This window comes from Heterodontus francisci, chromosome 7, assembly GCF_036365525.1.
Source record: "Heterodontus francisci isolate sHetFra1 chromosome 7, sHetFra1.hap1, whole genome shotgun sequence".
Taxonomy (NCBI): domain Eukaryota; kingdom Metazoa; phylum Chordata; class Chondrichthyes; order Heterodontiformes; family Heterodontidae; genus Heterodontus; species Heterodontus francisci.
Window position 1 is genome coordinate 128769274 of NC_090377.1, and position 20663 is coordinate 128789936.

At 45.1% G+C, this 20663-nt stretch overlaps 1 protein-coding gene across 3 annotated transcripts in view; it reads left to right on the plus strand.

The window, feature by feature from the left end:
- The first annotated feature begins 16812 nt into the window (after positions 1-16812).
- Positions 16813-20663, plus strand: part of LOC137372320 (receptor tyrosine-protein kinase erbB-4-like) — a 1059900-nt gene continuing 1056049 nt past the window's right edge. For all 3 annotated transcript variants that reach the window (XM_068036154.1, XM_068036155.1, XM_068036157.1), the window contains exon 1: positions 16813-17158. In XM_068036154.1, the coding sequence (XP_067892255.1) occupies positions 17083-17158 (76 nt within the window). In that variant the 5' untranslated portion in view covers positions 16813-17082. The remainder of the gene's footprint in view (positions 17159-20663) is intronic.

Below are 20663 nucleotides of genomic sequence, written 5' to 3' on the forward strand. Positions count from 1 at the left end.
CTAACCACTGCACCACGGTGCCGCCCACGATGCTGAGATCATTGGGGATAATATGTTTAGCAAGGTGGTCACACCGCAGGTAATGGCTGCAAAGGCAGAAAAGGGTTGGGTGACCACCAGGCAGAGTAGTAAGTGCAGGCAGGTAGTGCAGGAGTCCCTTGTGGCCATCCCCCTCTCAAACAGATATACCGCTTTGGATACTGTTGGGGGGGATGGCCTCCCAGGGGAAAGCAGCAACATCCAAGTTTGTGACATCATGGATGGCTCTGCTGCACAGCAGGGAGGAAAAAAGACTGGGAGAGCCGTAGTGATAGGAGATTCAATTGTAAGGGGAACAGACAGGTGTTTCTCTGGCCGCAAACGAGACTCCAGGATGGTATGTTGCCTCCCTGGTGCTAGGGTTAAGGATGTCTCGGAGCGGCTGCAAGACATTCTGAAGGGGAAGAGTGAACAGCCAGTGGTTGTGGTACATGTTGGTAAATGACATAGGCAGAAAAAGGGATGAGATCCTGCAAGATGAATTTAAGGAGTTAGGAGCTAAATTAAAAAGCAGGACCTCAAAGGTAGTAATCTCAGGATTACTTCCTGTGCCACATGTTAGTGAGCATAGGAACAGGAGAATAGACCAGACGAATATGTGGCTGGAAAAATGGTGCAGGAGGGAGGGATTTAGATTCCTGAGACATCGGGAATGGTTCTGGGGACCTGTACAAGCGGGACAGGTTACACCCAGGCAGGACCTCGCGATGTCCTTGCAGGGGCGTTTGCTAGTGCTGTCGGGGAGGATTTAAACTAGAATGGCAGGGGTTGGGAACCTGAGCGGGGAGACTGAGGAGGAGGAAACAAGGATAGAAATGAAAGACAGGAAACAAAAAGGCAAAAGTGGAAGGCATAGAAATCAAGGGCAAGAAACAAATAGGGCCATAGTGCGAAATAATGGTAAGATGACTAAGAACGTTAAAAAGACAAGCCTAAAGCCATTGTGTCTCAATGCGTGCAGTATTTGCAATAAGGTAGGCAAATTAACCGCATAAATAGATGTAAATGGATATGATATAGTTGCAATTACGGTGACAGGACTGCAGGGTGACCAAGGATGGGAACTGAACATCCAAGGGTATTCAATATTTAGGAACGACAGGAAAAAAGGGAAAGGAGGTGGAGTAGCATTGTTAGTAAAAGAGGAAATCAATACAATAGTGAGGAAGGATATTAGCTCAGAGAATCCTGATGTGGAATCTGTATGGGTGGAGCTAAGAAACACCAAGGGGCAGAAAATGTTGTTGGGCGTTGTATATAGACCCCCAAACAGCAGTAGTAATGTAGAGGATGGCATGAAACAGTAAATTAGAGATGCATGCAATAGGGTGCAACTGTAATTATGGGTGACATTAATCTACATATAGTTTGGGCAACCAAATTAGCAATAATACTGTAGAGGAGGAATTCCTGGAATGCATACGTGATGGTTTTTTTGTACCAATATGTTGAGGAACCAACTAGAGAACAGGCCATCCTAGACTGGGTATTGTGTAATGAGAAAGGATTAATTAACAATCTTGTTGTGCGGGGTCCCTTGGGGAAGAACAACCATAACATGATAGAATTTTTCATTAAGATGGAGAGTGAGAGAGTTGACTCTGAGACTAGGGTCCTGAATCAAAATAAAGGAAACTATGAAGGTATGAAGCGCGAGTTGGCTATGATAGATTGGGGAATGTTACTTAAAGGGTTGACAGTGGATAGGCAATGGCTGGCATTAAAAGAGCGCATAGATGAATTATAACAATTGTTCATTCGCGTCTAGCGCAAAAATAAAACAGGAAGGGTGGCTCAACCGTGGCTTACAAAAAAAATTAGGGATAGTATTAGATCCAAGGAGGAGAAATATAAAATGGCCAGAACAAGTAGCAAACCTGAGGATTGGGAGCAGTTTAAAATTCAGCAAAGGAAGACAAAGGGATTGATTAAGAAGGGGAAAATAGAGTATGAGAGTAAGCTTGCAGAGAAAATAAAAACTGACTGTAAAAGCTTCTATAGATATGTGAAGAGAAAAAGATTAGTGAAGACAAATTTGGGTCCCTTAAAGTCAGAAACGGGGGTATTTATAATGGGGAGCAAAGAAATGGCAGACCAATTAAATACATACTTTGGTTCTGTCTTCACAAAGGAGGACACAAGTATCATACCAGAAATGTTGGGGAACATAGGGTCTAGTGAGAAAGAGGAACTGTATGAAATCAGTATTAGTAGGGAAAGGGTGTTAGGGAAATTGATGGGATTGAAGGCCGAAAAATCCCCAGGGCCTGATAATCTACATCCCAGAGTACTTAAGGAAGTGGCCCTAGAAATAGTAGATGCATTGCTGGTCATTTTTAAAAATTCTATAGACTCTGGAACAGTTCTAACAGATTGGAGGGTAGCTAATGTAACCCCACTATTTTAAAAAGGAGGTAGAGAGAAAACAGGGAATTATAGACCGGTTAGCCTGACATCGGTAGTGGGGAAAATGCTAGAGTCCATTATAAAAGATGTAATAGGAGAGCACTTGGAAAACAATGACAGGATCGGAAAAAGTCAACATGGATTTATGAAAGGGAAATCATGCTTGACAAATCTACTGAAATTTTTTGAGGATGTAACTAGTAGAATAGATAAGGGAGAACCAATGGATGTGGTGTATTTGGACTTTCAGAAGGCTTTCGATAAGGTCCCACATAAGAGATTAGCATGCAAAATTAAAGCACATGGGATTGGGGGTAAAGTACTGACATGGATAGAGAACTGGTTGGCAGATAGGAAACAAAGAGTAGGAATAAACAGGTCTTTTTCCGAGTTGAAGGCAGTGACTACTGGGGTACCGCAGGGATCAGTGCTAGGACCTCAACTATTCACAATACATATTAATGATATAGATAAGGGAATTAAATGTAATATATCCAAGTTTGCAGATGACACAAAGCTGGGTGGGAGTGGGAGCTGTGAGGAAGATGCAGAGAAGCTCCAGTGTGATTTGGGCAAGTTGAGTGAATGGGCAAATACATGGCAGATGCAGTATAATGTGGATAAATGTGAGGGTACCCACTTTGGTGACAAAAACAGAAAGGCAGATTATTATCTGAACGATGATAGATTGGGAAAGGGGGAGGTGCAGTGAGAACTGGGTGTCCTTGTGTGCCAGTTGCTGAAAGTAAGCATGCAGGTGCAGCAGGCAGTTAAGAAGGCAAGTGGTATGTTGGCCTTCATAGCGAGAGGATTTGAGTACAGGAGCAGGGATGTCTTGCTGCAGTTATACAAGGCCTTGGTGAGATCACATCTGGAACATTGTGTGCAGTTTTGGTCTCCTTATCTGAGGAAGAATGTTCTTGCTATGGAGGGAGTGCAGCGAAGGTTCACCAGACTGATTCCTGGGATGGCAGGACTGGCGTATGAAGAGAGATTGGGTCGATTAGGCTTGTATTCTCTAGAGTTTAGAAGAATGAGACTAGACAGACTAGATGCAGGAAGGATGTTCCCGATGGTGGGTGAGTCCAGGACCAGGGGTCACAGTCTAAGGATAAGCCATTTAGGACTGAGATGAGAAGAGATTTCTTCACCCAGAGAGTGGTTAACCTGTGGAATTCTCTACCACGGAAAGCAGTTGAGGCCAAATCATTTAATATATTCAAGAAAGAGTTGGATATAGTTCTTAGGGCTAAAGGGATCAAGGGATATGGGGAGAAGACGGGAACCGGTTACTCAGTTTGAATGATCAGCCGTGATCATACAGAATGGTGGAGCAGGCTCGAAGGGCCAAATGGCCTACTCCTGCTCCTTTTTTTATGTTTCTATGTTTCTAAATATGTTGAAAGATACCTTAGTCTTACAGGGTAGTGCTGATCAGAACCAAAGAGTTCTCCAGCTCAGTGGTAGCAGTGAAGTGTGGCTGGGCCATAAGAGGGATGATGGGGAAAGGGGTTATGGAAGTGGGGACTTCACTCAAAGCGCTTTCGGCTTCTAACCCACAGCCCATCTCTCAATCAGTAGCCTACATGCTGCCTGTATCCCAATGGCCATGTCTACCTCTGAACAGCTGCAGGTGGAGCTGTCTTTGGCGAGGACCTCAAGGGATCCAAACTCAGAGGACTTCAGCCAAGAGCATCTCAGCAGTCGGACCAGGGATGTGGGCAGGCTACCCCTACTTCTGCTGAAGTCACACCCATTGTACCATGTAGGAGCAGCAGAAAAAGTTAAGCTATGTAGTTGCATGAGGGTATGCACGTAGGTGTCTGACAGAATGTTGTTTTGATAAGTTTTTGTTCTTGATTTACATCACATAAATGTTATTCCTTTTCACCACTTACCCATCTTACCCATTCTTGGGTGCGTAGTGGTAAGTGGCATTCTGAGTAGTTTAATCATGAATGTGAGGACATGAATTGATGGGGACCAATGGGGAAATGTTGAAGGGGTGATTGATTGGCTGCAGGACAGTGGCACTGGGAGAGGCGGACAGGAGGAAGAGTGGCATTTGCATTTCCTTGTGACATTGGCCCACTGGTGCAGCCGAAGTGAACCTTGCATTAATAACAACAACAACAATAATTAATAATAAGAATTAACAACATCATCTCTGTCATCCAGGGCAGGGGTATGAGCATGTAGGGGTGCATTCTCCTCATCATCCTCCTTGTCCTCTTCTTCCTCTTTCCCCTCCTAATTGTCTGAGGAGGATCTGAGCTCTTTGCTTTGTTCCTCCTGCAGGTCCGCCCCTCACTGTTTTACAACGTTGTGCAGAGCACAGCAAACCGGGACCACTCTGGAGACCCTGACTGCTGCAGACTGAAGGGCACCTCCAGATCTGTCCAGGCACCTGAAGCGCATTTTCAGCTGATAGCCCATTCAACTACACATCTGATGGTGATATGGCATTCGTTGAATTGCTGTTGGGCTCCAATTGTCATAAACCAAGTTTGCAGTAGATATCCCTGATCGCCTAGTAGCCATCCCTTAAATCTGCTTCCAGGTGCGAAGAGATCAGGGAGTTTGGACTGTCACAGGATGCAAGTATCATGGCAGCTGCCCAGGAATATTGCACATACCAGCATTAATATCTTTCTGTGATTGGCCACTGGCTGAACATTGATGGAGTGGAAGCCCTTCTGGTTGACAAATACTTCTGGTTGTTCTGGGGTACCTGGATTGCTATGAGTGTGCAGTCAATAATGCCCTGCACCAGTGGGAAGCCCGCAAGGGCTACAAAGAAATCAGTGGCAAAGTTGACATAATTGCTGGCTGTGGCAAACAAACAATCAAGCAACTGTTTTGTGCATTTGTGCAACTGGAGGATCCTGGACATGTCTCCGGGAAAGCCCTGGAAGGATCCGGAGGCAAAAAAATGTTGAAGGTGGTGGTGATTTTGACAGTCACTGATAAGGCATGGCTACCAGGTCCAGCAGGCAGCAGGTTTTCTTCTCAGATATAAAAACAGAAAGTGCTGCAAATACTCAGCAAGTCAGGCAGCATCTGTGGAGAGAGAAACAGAGTTAACGTTTCAGGTCGATGACTTTTCATCAGAACGTGGAAAAATTAGAAGCATTATAGATTTTGAATAAGGGAACGGGGGCGAGTTGGAAAAAGAACAAAAGGGAAGGTCTGCGATAAGGTGGAAGACAGGAGAGATTAAAAACCAAAAGGGTTGGTGGTGCAAGGCCAAAGGGAGTGGTAAAGGGACAGTAAAGAAACAAAGGATGTGCCTAGAGGAGGTGTGAATGGCAGAATGATGAACAGCTGCTGTTTGAAAGTGAAAAGAAAACAGAGAAAAACAGGAAGTAAAACCAAAACCTGCGAAGAAAAAGGAAACAAAATGGGGGCAGAGGTTACAGTCTGAAATTGATGAACCCCTTGTTGAGTCCGGAAGGCTGTAAAGTGCCTAATCAAAAGATGAGGTGCTGTTCCTCGAGCTTGCGTTGAGCTTCGCTGGAACACTTCAGGAGGCCGAGGACAGAGAGGTCAACATGAGAGCAAAGTGGAGAATTAAAATGACAGGTGACTGGAAGCTTGGGGTCACGCTTGCAGACTGAATGGAGGTGTTCTGCAAAGCGGCCACCCAATCTGCATGAGATCGCCCCAATGTCGAGCAGACCGCATTGTGAGCAGTGAATACAGTGCACTAAATTGAACAAAGTACACATAAATTGTTGTTTTATCTGGAATGTGTGTTTGGGGCTTTGGACGGTGAGGAGAGAGGAGGTAATTTGCATTTGCATGGAAAGGTGCCTAGGGAAGGAGAGGGGTGTTGGGGATGATTGAGGAGAGGACCAGGGTGTTGCAGAGGGACTAGACCCTTCAGAATGTTGAAAGGGGAGGGGAAATGGTGGCTTCATGCTGGAGGTGGCGGAAATGGCAGCGGATGATCCATTGAATATGGAGGCGGGTGGAGTGGAAGGTGAGGTGATCTAGAAGGGCGGGGAATGGGTGAGAGCAGAAATGCGGGAAATAGGATGGACACAGTTGAGGGCCCTGCCAACCATGGTTGGGGGGACTCCTTGGCTGAGGATAAAGGAGAACATATCAGAAGCGCTGGTACGGAAGGTTGCATCATCAGAACAGGTGCGACAGAGATGGAGAAACCGGAAGAATGGAATGGAGTCCTTACAGGAGGCAGGGTGTGAGGAAGTGTAGTCTTCTTGGAGGCTGCAGTCATCTGCCGCCTTCTGACATGACCTCTTGAGCCTCCTGAGACACTGGTGTGCAGACAAGTCAGGGAAACCCAGCTTCTGCCTGTGGATCCTGTTTCATGAGTAGTGCCTCCTGCGAGTTACACCTCTGTCGGGCTCCACTCTGGAGCTGTCCTGTCTCCTGTGGAGCTACAGGTCTGTGAGCAGCAGGCTGCTGCAGATGCTGTTACTGGTCATCTGGGTCCTCATCTGGCGTCTAACCTCAGGCAGCATAAGCGGCACCCATCCCGATGTAATCCAGTAAACCTCCAACATTCAGAATGTAACATCTGAGCAAAGGTCTGGTGAACAAACTCTTTCCCACATGCAGGTAAAGAAGCAACTGCAAGTACTGAGTATCTATTGGCATCTTTGCCTGTCATTGCTTTAGCCTCCTCAGTTGCTGCGATGTACTTGACTCAGCTCCACCGGTGTGTTTCAGGAAGCCTGGGAAAACCATGGACTCAACATTAAACTGAAAACAGTGCTTCAAAATTGCTCTAATTGAGCAATTAGCATATGGAAATTGACAACCTGGCTCTCCCAAGAGGCTTGAGCATATGCAGTCCAACACGCTCGAGTTAAATAGCAAGGTGAAGGGTTGGATCCAGCTTTCTGAAGCTGGGACATTTTTTTGACATGCTCTTCCAGGTTAAAATTCAGCCCAATGTTGCAGATCTTAAGCAAGTGCGGAGTCAGGGAAAGGAAGAAGGGGAGGGGAGAAAAAAGGAAAGATAGGTTGGAAGGCAGGGGTGATTAATTGACAAAAGGAATGATGGTGCAAGGCAAAATGGGGTAATAATGGGACAAATTAAGAAACAAAAGATGGGACCAGAGGAGGTGTAAATAGCAACAGCGGAATCAGTAGCAACAGCTGCTGTCTGAAAAAATGGGAACAGTGGTAATGATCTGAAATTGTCGAACTCAGTGTTGAGTCTGGGAGGTTGTAAAATGCCCGATCAAAAGCTGAGATGCTGTTCCTCGAGCTTCTGTTGAGCTTTATTGAAGGAGGCCGAGGACAGAGAGGGCAGAATGGGAGTGGGACAGAGAATTAAAATGGCATGGTTCTGCAAACTCAGGGTCACACTTGTAACCTAAAAGGAAGTGTTCACCAAAGCGGTCAGTCAGTCTGTGTTTAGTCTCCCCATTGTAGAGGAGACCACATCACAAGCAAGCGAATGCAGTATAGTAAACTGAAAGAAATAAGTCGCTGTTTCACCTGGAACTAGTGTATGGGGCCCTTGACTAAGGGAAAGGAGGACGTAAAAGGGCAGGTGTTGCATCTCCTGCAGATTTCTTTTTCTCTGTTCTAGTTTTAACACTGGATGGCTGAGTTTCCTGGGCCTCAGAAAACCTAGCAGCTAAAGGGAGGCAGGGACTGCTATGTTGAACAGGTAAGTGCTTTTCCAGCACCACTTGTAGGCCGGGAGGAGTAGGAGGGCTTCTCCAAGCCATATCATGCTAAGCTGTTAATCTCCCCAGCGATTGGACCTCTCCCCCCACGCCATCGTGAATTGATGCCCTTCAAATGTCCTCCTTGGCCTGCAATCGCCTCTCCGATATCCTCCACTGGCTCCCCTGGTTTATTCTCCCCTCCTCCTCCGACCTCTCCAGTCCCCTGCGTCATTCTTCCCTCCCCCCTTGATCGCCATTCCCTTCTGCGATCTTCTCCCCTCCTCCGCCATTCTCTCCAGGCCCCTGCATCCTTTTCCCTTCCTCCCCGATGTCTCCAGCCCGCATGCTCTTCCCTCCTCCCCTTGCATAATCTTCTCCCCCCGAACCTCCGATCTCTCCCGGCCCCCTCATTAATGTCCCCCCGACCCCTGCAACCCACAATCTCTCCCTTTTTCCAGCAGCCAGGCTGCCTGCCTCTCAATCTGACCCACTGCAGCCAGGAAATGAATTCCAAAAATATCAGGTTGTCCTGCAAAATCTGGCTGGACCTGGATCTTCCAGGTTTCCCCCCACACTCCCCCATTGCTCCCTCTCCACTTCTGAGTTAATATCAGGGCTGTTAACATTATTTCTTTCTCTGCGATATAATTTAGTATATGAAGAGTGCGAGCAAATGCACCCATGCTCTCAGTAAAGTTAATGAGATCCACACCATCCATAGCACGCTCTCAGTAAAATTAGAGGTCAAACTTCCCTCGCTGCCACCCCACACTCAGAAAAGCATTTCAAACCCAACACCCTTTTATCACCAAGCACTTTGTAAAGATTCCATGTTAGCTGATACTGTTAACAGTTCCCTCGCCTCAGATACCAAATATGGCATCATCACCATGCTCCTGAATAAATCCACCCTGGACCCCTCCAACCTTGCAAACTACCACCCCATCTCCAACCTCCCTTTCTTTCTCTAAAATCCTAAAACTTCTCCTAAATCCGACAAGAAGAAGAACAATTTATATTTAGATAGCGCCTGCACATAACAAAATGTCCCAAGCATTTCACAGGAGCATTATAAAACAAAATATAACACTGAACCATAAAAGGAGCGATTAGATCAGATGACAGAAAGCTTGGTCAAAGAGGTAGCTCTAAAGAGTGTCTTAAAGGAAGAAAGCGAGGTGGAGAGGTGTAGAGAGGGTATTCCAGAACTTGGGGCCTAGGCAACTGAAAGCGTGACCACCAATGGTTGAACGATTAAAAACAGGGTTGCACAAGAGACCAGGATTGGAGGAGTGCAGATATCTTGGAGTGTTGTAGGGCTGGAAGAGATTACAGAGATAGGGAGGGGCGAGGCCATGATGGGATTTGGGAACAAGGATGAGAATTTTAAAATCAAGACGTCGCTTGACAGTGAGCCAATGTAATCAGTGAGCACAAGGGTGATCGGGCAACGGAGCTAGGTGTGACTTAAGACGTGTGAAGCAGAGTTTTGGAAGACCTCAAGTTACATACGACCATACAAATTAGGAGCAGAAGTAGGCCATTCGGCCTCTCGAGCCTGCTCCAACATTCAATAAGTTCATGGCTGATCTATTTGCATTTCAAATTCCACACTCCCCCATAACCCCTGATTCCCTTGCCTAACAAGAATCCATCTATCTCTGCCTTAAAAATATTCAATGACCCCGCCTCCACCACCTTCTGAAGCAGAGAGTTCCAAAGTCACACAACCCTCAGAGAGAAAAAATTTCTCCTCTGTCCTAAAAGGAAAAATCCCTAATTTTCTTACAGTGCCCCCTAGTTCTGGACACACCCACAAGAGGAAACATCCTCTCCACATCTACCTTGTCAAGACCATTCAGGATCTTATAAGCTTCAACCAAGTCTCCCCTCACTCTACTAAATGCCAGTGAATACAAGCCTAGTCTGTCCAACCTTACCTCATATGACAACCTGCTCATTCCAGGTCTAGTAAACCTCCTCTGAACCACCTCCAATGCATTCACATCCTTCCTTAAATAAGGAGACCAAAACTGCACACAGTATTCAAGATGTGGTCTCACCAATGCCCTGTATAACGGAAGCATAACATCCTTACTTTTATTTTCAATTGCTCTCGTAATAAAGGATAGCATTCCTTTATTTACATAGTTTATGTGGAGTAGAATGTGGCAGACCAGCCAGGAGTGCTTTGGAATAATCGAGTCTAGAGGTAATGAAGGCAGAAATGAGGTTTTCAGCAGCAGATGAGCTGAGACAAGGGCAAGGTCGGGCGATATTACAGAGGTTGAAATAGTCTTAGTGATGGCACGAATATGAGGTCAGAAGCTCATCTCGGGTGGCATCAAGATTGCAAACAGACTGGCTTACTTTCATACTGTTGCCCGGGAGGGGGATGGAGTCAGTAGTTAGAGATTGAAGTTTGGAGCGGGAACCAAAAACAAGGGCTTCAGTGTTCCCAATATTTAATTGGAGGAAATTTCTGCTCATCCAGTACTGGATGTTGGATAAGGAGTCTGATAGTTTAGCAGCAGTGGAGGAGTTGAGAGAAGTGGTGGTGAGGTACAGCTGAGTGTCTTCAGAATACATGTGAAAACTAATGCTGTGCTTTGAGTTGATGTTGCCGAGGGATAGCATGTAGATGAGAAATAGGAGGGGGCCAAGGATAGGTCCTTGGGGTACGTCAGAGGTAACGGTGCAGGTGCAGAAGGAGAAGCCATTGCAAGTGATTCTCGGGCTCCGATTAGATAGATAAGAATGGAACCAGGTGAGAACAATCCCATCCAGCTGAATGACAGTGGAGAGGTGTTGGAGGAGGATGGTGTGGTCAACCGTGTCAAAGGCTGCAGACTGGTCAAGAAGGACGAAGTAGAAAAGTTTACCTTTGTCACAGTCCTTTGTGATTTTGATAGAGCTGTTTTGGTACTGTGGCAGGGGTGAAAACCTGATTGGAGAGATTCCAACATGGGGTTCTGGGAAAGATGGGAAAGGATTTGGAAGGCAACGACACGTTCAAGAACTTTGGAGAGCAAAGGAAATGGGACGGTAGTTTGCAAGGACAGTGGGGTCAAGGGTTGTTTTTATGAGGAGATGGGTCATGCGGCAGATTTAAATGAGAGGGGGACAACACCTGAAGAGGGAGAACCCTTAGCCATATTGGCTAACACGGGGACAAGGGGGAAGGATGGTGTGCACATATTTCCCACAACTCTATGTTTGAATTCTCCCAAGCATGTTTTAGCACCTACCACAACACTAATTAAAGTCATAAATGACATCTTCTGTGACTGTCACTGTGGCAAACTGCCCCTCCTCAACCTTCTTGACCTGTCTGCAGCCTTTGACATGGTTGACTACACCATCCTCCTCTCATGCCTCTCCTGAATCCTCCAGCTGGAACTACCCTGGTTCCACTCTTACCTATCCTGTTATACCCAGAGTATCTCGTCTTCTCTTCCCTCTTGAGTGTTACTCCTGGTGTCTCCTTGGTCCCCTCCTATTTCATATCTCCATTTTGCCCCATGGTGACATTATTCAGACATAATGCCAGGTTTCACATGTACACTAATCACACCCACCTCTACTTCACCCCAAGTCTCTCAATCTCTCCAGTACTTTTGTCTTGTAAAACTGTTTGCCTGGCATCCAATCCTGGATGATCTGAAATTTCCTCCAATTATGTACTGGCAAGACTGAAGCTGTTGTCTTTCGTCTCAACCATACCCTATCCACTGACTCCATCCCTGTCCCTGGCTACTGCCCAAAGCTGAACCAGACTGTTCACAAACTCAGTGCTCTACCTGATCCTGAACAGAGCATCTCACCCCATATCATCTCCATCATAAAGACTGTCTACTTCCACCTCTGTAATACCGCCTGTATCTGCCCATGACTCAGGCCTCATACTTTTGTTACCTCCAGACTCGACTACGCCAATCCTTGCCTGGTCAGTCTTCCACCCTCCATAAACTAGAGTTCATCCAAACTTCTGTTGCTTGTATCCTAACTAGTCATGCGTATCCCTCATCACAGTGCTCATTGTCCTACATTGGTTCCTGATCCACAAACAGCTGGATTTTGTGTTCCTGTTGTTCCATGGTCTGGCCCCTCCAAACCTTTGTAACCTCCTCTAGCCCCTTCAACCATTCGAGATCTCTGCATTCTCCAATTCTGGCCTTTTGTGCATTCTGATTGCTAGTGTGCCTTCAGCCGTTCAGGACCTAAGCTTTGAAATTCCTTCCCTAAACTTCTCAGCCTCTCTACCTCTTTCTTCCTTTAAGACTGTGAAAAACCTAGCTCTTTGATCAAGCTTTCAGTTATCTGTCTCCTTATGTAATTGTTTTGTTCGATAACCCTCCTGTGAAGCACCTTGAGAGCTTTTATCACGTTAAAGATGCTAGATAACTAATATGGGTGGCACAGTGGTGCAGTGGTTAGCACCGCAGCCTCACAGCTCCAGCGTCCCGGGTTCAATTCTGGGTACTGCCTGTGTGGAGTTTGCAAGTTCTCCCTGTGTCTGCGTGGGTTTTCGCCGGGTGCTCCGGTTTCCTCCCACCACCAAAAGACTTGCAGGTTGCGAGGTAAATTGTCCATTATAAATTGCCCCTAGTATAGGTAGGTGGTAAGGGAATAGGGACAGGTGGGGATGTGGTGGGAATATGGGATTAGTGTAGGATTAGTATAAATGGGTGGTTGATGGTCGGCACAGACTCGGTGGGCCGAAGGGCCTGTTTCAGTGCTGTATCTCTAAATAAAATTTAAATAAAAAATAACTGCAAGCTGCAATGTTAACAGGACACTGGAAGTAGATTCCATAAGGTGTCCATCCCAGGCTGTGTGAGACAGCTGCCTCCAGTGTTTAAAACAAGCTCCCCCTCTGCAACTGGTTGCACTGTATATTTCAGCATGGATGCAAAGTGCAAACCATTTCATGTGTGTACATGTTGTGATGGGGACGATGGGTTTCTCTGAAAGGAAGCTTTGATGACCTGAAGGTTTCCCTTGTCCATACTTGGTGATCTTAAGAAATTGCGGATGGATTCTATCGATTATACTTATATGAGAACTGAATTCTACTGTTTGCTTTGGTGATAAACTTTGTTCACAGACCATATTGGCCAATATACTAAGTGACACAAGGAGTTGTGCTACGATGAATCTGTACAGAAGTCATTGCACTCACTCGGCCTATGCTCGCCACTGCCGCCAGTAACGGTTGTTGTGCACCCCAATCCCTCAGACTAATTGATTTTAATGTGAGTACCTCTTCCTTGGCCAAACATTTCGAAAAGCTTTCCAAGGGAGGGGGAAACACGCCTGAACGCAGAGGGAGCAGCCTTTCAGACTTAGGTTCCAACACAATGTAAATTAAAAAGTAGGCCCCAATATGTACTCTAAAGAGTTAATGTTTCAGGTCGATGACCTTTCATCAGATGTGTCTTTCTGAAGGAAGTTCATCGACCTAAAACGTTAACTCTGTTTCTTTCTCCACAGATGCTGCCAGACCTGCACTTTCTTGGGGACAGTCATTCTCGGGTCAATAATGTGCAATGAGATGCTCAGGCTGGCTTTATTCATACTCAACACAAACGGGGCACATCATTCTGGAACACTTGGACCGTTGTACCCATAGTGATTTGCACTCAACACCTTGAGATGAATGAACAGTTTTGCCATTGATTTCTCCCTCAGTCCCAACATTATTCATTCAGGAAATCGACGTTAACCCAATTCCTGCAAAAAGAAAACACAAAACTCCGGAAATCCATCTTATAACAAAACCTGAGCAATTGAAAAATAATAAATTCACTTCTTGAAGCAAGCTTTGTCGAAAATAAACGGATATTTCAGTTCGACTTGTGTTAATATTAAAATATGTGCATTCCTGAAGACTTCGACAGTCTTTTGCAAACGCGGCAAATAGCAAAGTAAAAAAGGGGGGTGGGGGGAATGCAGAGCAGGCCAGAGAAAGATACACATAAGGGAAAACTGTGCTAATAGAATCCCCTGGAAAAGATCGCTTTGATTTGTGCAAGTAATTCTGAGCAAAAATTGGCGATTTATGATTAACGGTCAAAAGCGTGCCTCTGGGATAGCGGGCAATCGAAGTGTCAAAATGCACAAAATTGCAATGGGAATTGGAAAATAAATGGGAAAAGGGAGAAAATCAGCAGAAACAAAAACCAAAAAAAAAAACCTGGAAATTTTTTTAAAAATCAATGACATTAATTAAAATTAACCAGCACTAACTCAATCCCAGAAAAAATTAAAAATTCTTAAATCTGAATTGAGAAATACTGCAGCCAAAAGTTGAAGAGCTAAACGCACAAATACGTATAAAATTCCCTGTTTCCTCTGACTCCAATTATTTAAATGGACATTTTAAATTTGTAGAAGTCCGTATTTATTGGCATTTGTCGTGTTATAAAGATGTGGAATTGCTTCTGAATTTATTGTCCTGAAGGCAAAGCATAACATAATCTAGGAATTGAAATAAATTGAAAAGCTAAATTCTGAAAACAAAGAGGAGATGGAACAAATTTTACGCCTGGCAAATATAAACACGAAGTCAAGGCCCGAATGTTTTTGATTCTAAAATATTAATGCGATTACAAAAGACTTCCAACAAAACAGAGCGACGTAGCCTAAAACAGCATGCATATTTTTGAAATCTTGCCACTTAACGGGGTTAAAATGGAATCTGGATTTTTTTTTCCCCTCTGTCTTAAAAATGTAAAACATTAGACGTGATGATGAAGAACCGAGCACAACCCTACTAAAAAATGCAACATCTTCCAGAATTATATTTTGCATTTTAATGTGTCCTCTTAAACTTTGGAAATTCCAACTGCATTTATTTTGCTTAAATCAAGATGGCAGAAAATGTTGGGAGATTAACAGCAAAACAATGCAAACGATCGCAAGCGTTTCCGAAAATGAATGAAAAATCTAGCAAATTAGTGGGAAATCGTGAGAATTGAAATACTACCAACAATTAAAATCTAAATGATTTTCAGAAACAGTAAAATGTCATGAATTAAAATGAAATATTACAGAATTCAACGATATGAAAATCACCAGAGTAATTTTTAGAATGGTACTTAACGACTCTAAACATATGTTTTACAATTCTTCTTTGTAATGGATTTTATTTGTTTCAGGCGGGCTCGGACCACTAGAGAGCGCTGCCACATTAACGATGGGCAAAACGAAGCGAAACGAAAATCTACAGTCCACGTTTGATCATTGTTGTGGGATTGATAAAAAAAAAGCATTGAGTCAAAATAGAGAGAAAGCTTTTTCCCTGAGTGTGTCACTCCAGCGACGGGAAGCGTGAGATTCAGTGGCATTCCATTGTATTTAATTCCAAAAACTCCACGTATTCTTGAAACTGGCTGCAATATATGAAAAAAAAACATTTGAACTCCCATTGCACAAGGACTGTGTACACTTTTCAACCATATGAGAGAATTTGATGGTGGCAACACTTTCAGTTTCGTTATAAACGGCTGTTGTCACCAATTATTTTATAAGGTGCTGAGATTTTGGGGGATTGTCTCTGCTTAGATCTGTGAATCTTGCTTATACTGGAGCAATACATAAAAAATCTCATATTCAGCGTGTGTTGCAGATTCATGTCGAGTTAAACAGAAAGCTAGCAGTTGCAATTCATCCCCCCCCCCCCCTCCTCCCCCTCCAGCTCCGTCGCCCCCGTTCAGATCGGTTGCAGCGTTTGTCAACTGCGAACGCCTTCTCTATAAAAAGCACGTTTCCAAACTATCGTTTCCATGTGTTGTGATTGTTGTTGATTTGCAGGATAATGGTATGTGTACAAAAGTGGGTGAGCACTTGTGAGACTGCACTCACACTTGTCACATCTTGCTTCAGACAGGTAACTGTCAGCAGGATTCTTCTCATCCTGTGCCAAGAGGAGCCCCGAAAGGAAAACGTGGAGCCTGCGGTTTATCCAAGGGAGATGCAATATCATTTAAAGAATAATGCTCGGCTTTATTATGAGTGGAACAATACCCGGGTGTATGCTGCATTTTGGTTATACATACAATACATTAAATAACAATAATTGTATGCAGGAACAAACTACCCTTGGATCATTTTACACAGGAAGAAAATACTTTTATTAAATGCACAGCATAACGCCAAATCAGAATCAAATGGAAAGTTTCAAGTTATAAACTAGCTGGACACAAATGTGTTAAATTATCAAAGGCTTTTCAGTGCATAAGTGCACAACTGCAGGATCGTCAGTCTGTGCACCTCGCTGATTTGTGAAGCTCGACACTTGTTACACTGTGGAGACGGTAAACGGTGTTCTTTCACAGCGAACTTGTGCATAGTCCCAAAGCAGACAGTCCAGTGCTGCTTCCCCATGTCTCAGGTTCAGTCAGTGACTATGTATCAGATGCAAGAGGATAAAGATCATTGCATAAAAATAACAAACGTCAACAACGAGAAACAACTCGGAGCAACAAAGTAGCACGCACAAATAATACCAACTTGGAACTACAACTCCCGGAATGGCCTGCTCCAGTCCCAGGGGGCAGACTTTTCTAATTGACGGGGCGTCGGAGCCAATGAGTGGAGGCGTGGCAGGTGCCTCGGAGGGTGGGTAGCCAATGAGCGAGAGAGGGGGGCGGGGAGAGGGGGGGTCTGGAGTTGAATTTGTTCATGGCTGTGCATGTCGGGAGCAGCCGATCCAGCAGTTCGGGAGAGCTTTGCACTGGAGATAGAGAGTAAGAGACAGAGTGTGAGTGAGCAGAGAGACCGGGCAAAGACTCAGCACAGAGACAGTACTCTGCAACTTGGGAGAGACTTTAAAACAGAACACCGAGAGAGAGGGGACATCTAAAACAAAACAAAAAGTTGACACTCACTTTCTGAGGATACATTTTGATAGTCATGTAATTGTATACAGAACTGACTGACACAATCAGCCCCCGCAACAAATAGAGAGAAACAAATCTGGGACAACATGAAGTTGGCGCCGCTTCTCCTTGTGAGCTTTTTCTGTACAACGCTGAAGGTGCAGGAAATAATTTCGCAGTCAGGTAGGCGACAGATTGCTTTTTTTTTTGTTTTGGCGACCCCCCTCCCCTCCATTCTCTGGCGCGTTGCTCTTTTATTTTTTGGCACACTATTTATCCTGTTTGTAAACTTGGATGAAGGAAAGTTTTGTTTTAGCCAGAGTTTGTTTTCGCCTATATTAATGCCCCCTCCCCATCCACCCCACCTCTCCTCATTTCAGTGCTTGTCAGTTATCGAAGCATTCGTGCCACACAGACCTCACGGTTACTAAGAGCCGCAGAAGTGTGGTAACAATTTGAATTGTCCCAGAAGCTCCCCGCTGTTGTTCTTGTTTAAAACCTTTTGTGCGACTCCCATAATTATGCGTGTTTGCGCCTTTCAGAAGCAGTTGAGCTTGACATGTAGTTTTTAGCTTGTGAGGATTTCTTATGTGGCAGTGAACCGATTTTTGTCCGTCTGGAGTCGGGTTTTTTTTCAGCACTGGGACCTTAACATGGTTTGTGGGTAACCTAGGTACTTTAGCAGTGTGTATAAAGCATAATATTAGTTGGAAAATGCGCGTCTGGTGCAGGTGCATAAAAGTAACTGACAATTAGAGTAATATATGGAAAGACACAATGAGTGCCACATACTGCTCATGTATCTCTCAGTATACTCTTTTCGGTATTGATACTGTGTCAGATTTCGAGTATGATTTGAATATTGGTTGTAATTCTCCGGGAAACTTTGTTCCCGGGTAAGCCAGCAGCAGTCTGGATATCTGAGATGTAAAGCTGGGACAACTTAAACCGAACTGCCAGAGGGCGACAAGATGTTGAGCGAATTGCTTTTAGATGAAGCAAATTAAGGAAACGAAGGGAGACAATCTGCTCTTCACATTATTAGACACGCTTGAAGTTATATGAGAGTGGAATATTTTAAAGATGCTAATTTTCCACAAGTGATGTGATGGGCTCGCCCATGCTTTCGCGGGCAAGAGCAGAAGACGAGTTCTGTGGAGGATGTACCAGAGGTCCAACTTTATTCCTTTGATTCGCTTTGAAAAGTTTCCCGTGGGTGACTGATCTGTCAACCTATTGAATAAAAGCAACGAATTATGAATGGAGGGAATTGTATAATTCGGTATTCTAAAGACATTTGGAGTACCGTTGATCTGTCTCTGACTTCGGCTTAGGTAAACTGTGAGACTTTATGGAAAGGGCACTGTAACAGTAGGCAGCGTTTTTAACGCATTTTATTCAACCAGCAAACCCATTAAAACAAAAAGGTTTGCACAATTTTGGCGTGGAGATTTCCACAAAAAGCAGGGAAAGGGAAGCAGCTTCACAAACAGTTCATCCAGCAGTTTGGGGGATCTGTTCGATCTGTTAAATGTGATAAAGAGTCTAAAAGCGGGAGAGACATAGGCGCTTTTTGTGCTGGCTATGACCGCTTGTGATCGGACAGTCGCTGCAATGAGCACCGGCTTGTTCTCTTGTAATTCGGGAGTGAAGGAACTCACCATCCAAGCACACAGGCAGTGCTAAAACTCTATTTTGTGATGTTCTTTTGCAATCACTATATGGGAGCTGCGGAGTATTCCAGAATCCGCTAGGTTAGCGCTCAGTGTGCACTCGCAGTGTGACATGGGCAAGCTGTAAAGTTACACGCCTACCTGGATCAGTGTAGCTGCCGAGTCTGCTACCAATCACTGTGTGTGGTGTATGTGAAGGAAGACATAGGAATCCCGCAGCGCTGTCCAGTCGTGGCAATCCCAGGGCTTCCATTGACTCTTCGGTCGCCTTGCGGAAAATTTGCGAGGATCCGCTGTGGCTGCGTCTCCTGTCCAACATATCTTCCACGCGTCCCTGAATACCAGCGCTAATCATTTCTCGGTACGCTTTCATCCGTCCTCCTGTTAGCTGGTGTAATACTGCTAGCCAGGGGTGCTCCCGCACCTCACTGTGTTTAACGCCGATTCCCACTCCTCTCTCCATCTCTTCATCTCCTCTCGCCTTACCTCTCTCCGACACTCCTTCGCACCTCAGCCTGCAGATGGTTTGAATTTCCCCTGTCACTGCTTTCTGTATAATCCATCCCCGCCTTAACCCCCGCCCTCCCCCATCAACCCAGTGTAGTGTCTGGTTCTGAAATCCACACTTGATGAATTTCTCCCTAACCACGGGGAACCAGGCGAGGTTTATCCCGCGTGGACAAAAAGCCTAATCAATATGGCTCACAGTTGCTTTCCCGCCGCCTAAGTAGAAGGGGTTCAAGGCCAGCAACGATTTATATGAACATATTTTTTTGTTTAGGAATCAATTCATTCTTGTCAGCACTTCCCAGTGTACAACCAATGCCCGGGGAGTGGCCTTGATGACCCTTGGCGCAGGGGAAGTTGATGGATGCGTTCAAGAAGGGAAATTAGCTTTTTCTCAGCCTCACTGCTCGCTGTAGCATCTGACAGTCACGGATGATAAGCTTGCACAATTATTAAAATACAGAGGACGCCGCCTTCAGATGGGCTACTTTATCCCCCACTACTAGAGACACTACACACTGGATTTTTTTTAAAAACCCTGTTTTAATATATGCTCCATTGATATTAGCAGTGACTTTTCTAAATTTATCCAGAGTTAGTCTTATTTCAATCAGATTCCCTATTTGCTCGGTCCAGGGGCTGCAGAGACGCTGTTAGTGTATGGCAGACATTAGCTGAGCAAATCTGCGACAGGGAATGTCCATAGTTTGGGCTGGGTGGGTTTGAGGTGGAACTGCTGGGTGCTGGCCAGCACAGCAAATGGGCCCGTCCTGAGCTCCTTGAGCTGCTTCGATTCTGGGAACGTGGCTTCTCCCCGTCGCCTTGTAAATTGCAAACGATTTTTCTCTCGTAAGACCTTTTCAACGGCCAAGCAATCTGTTCATTTGAACAGAGCAACGCCTCGACTGGCAGGTTAAACAGAAGCCGGTATTTCTTGTACAATAATTTCAGAGACGGACTGTTGGGAAGTAAATTCCTGGTATTTATACTCCAAGTTTTTGAAGAAACCGGGGTGGGGGCGTTGCTGTTGCCAGTGCAAGGGTTAATAGGGCAGCAGGAACCCAGAGCTTGGCTTTAAAATGCAGAGTTACAGTCAGGAGGAGAATTCCTAGCTTTGCATGAATAGGATGGGATCGGTCAGTGCCTCTGACTGAACAAAGTGGCCTGGCATAGATTTCCTCGCTGAATCTCAGGGAAATAAATGCAGTCAGCCCCTGAGCAGGGCGTGAATGTCTCAGAATACTCTCCTGGGATGCTGTGTAATCTGCCCTTTTAATGTTTAAATAGACTGGTTGGAATCCTGTGCACTTATCAAACTAAATATGCTACGAAATAACGTACTGCTCTCAATATTTGGGGAATCCTATGGTTACACTAGCGCATAAAATGCAGAAGATGCAGTGCCTCTAGTTGTGCTGTGCTGCTGCACCTGTCCTGTATCCTCGCACTGTTACAGTTCACCCCCCCACCTTTGATGTCGCCGCCTGTCTCCAGGTAACGAGGGACGC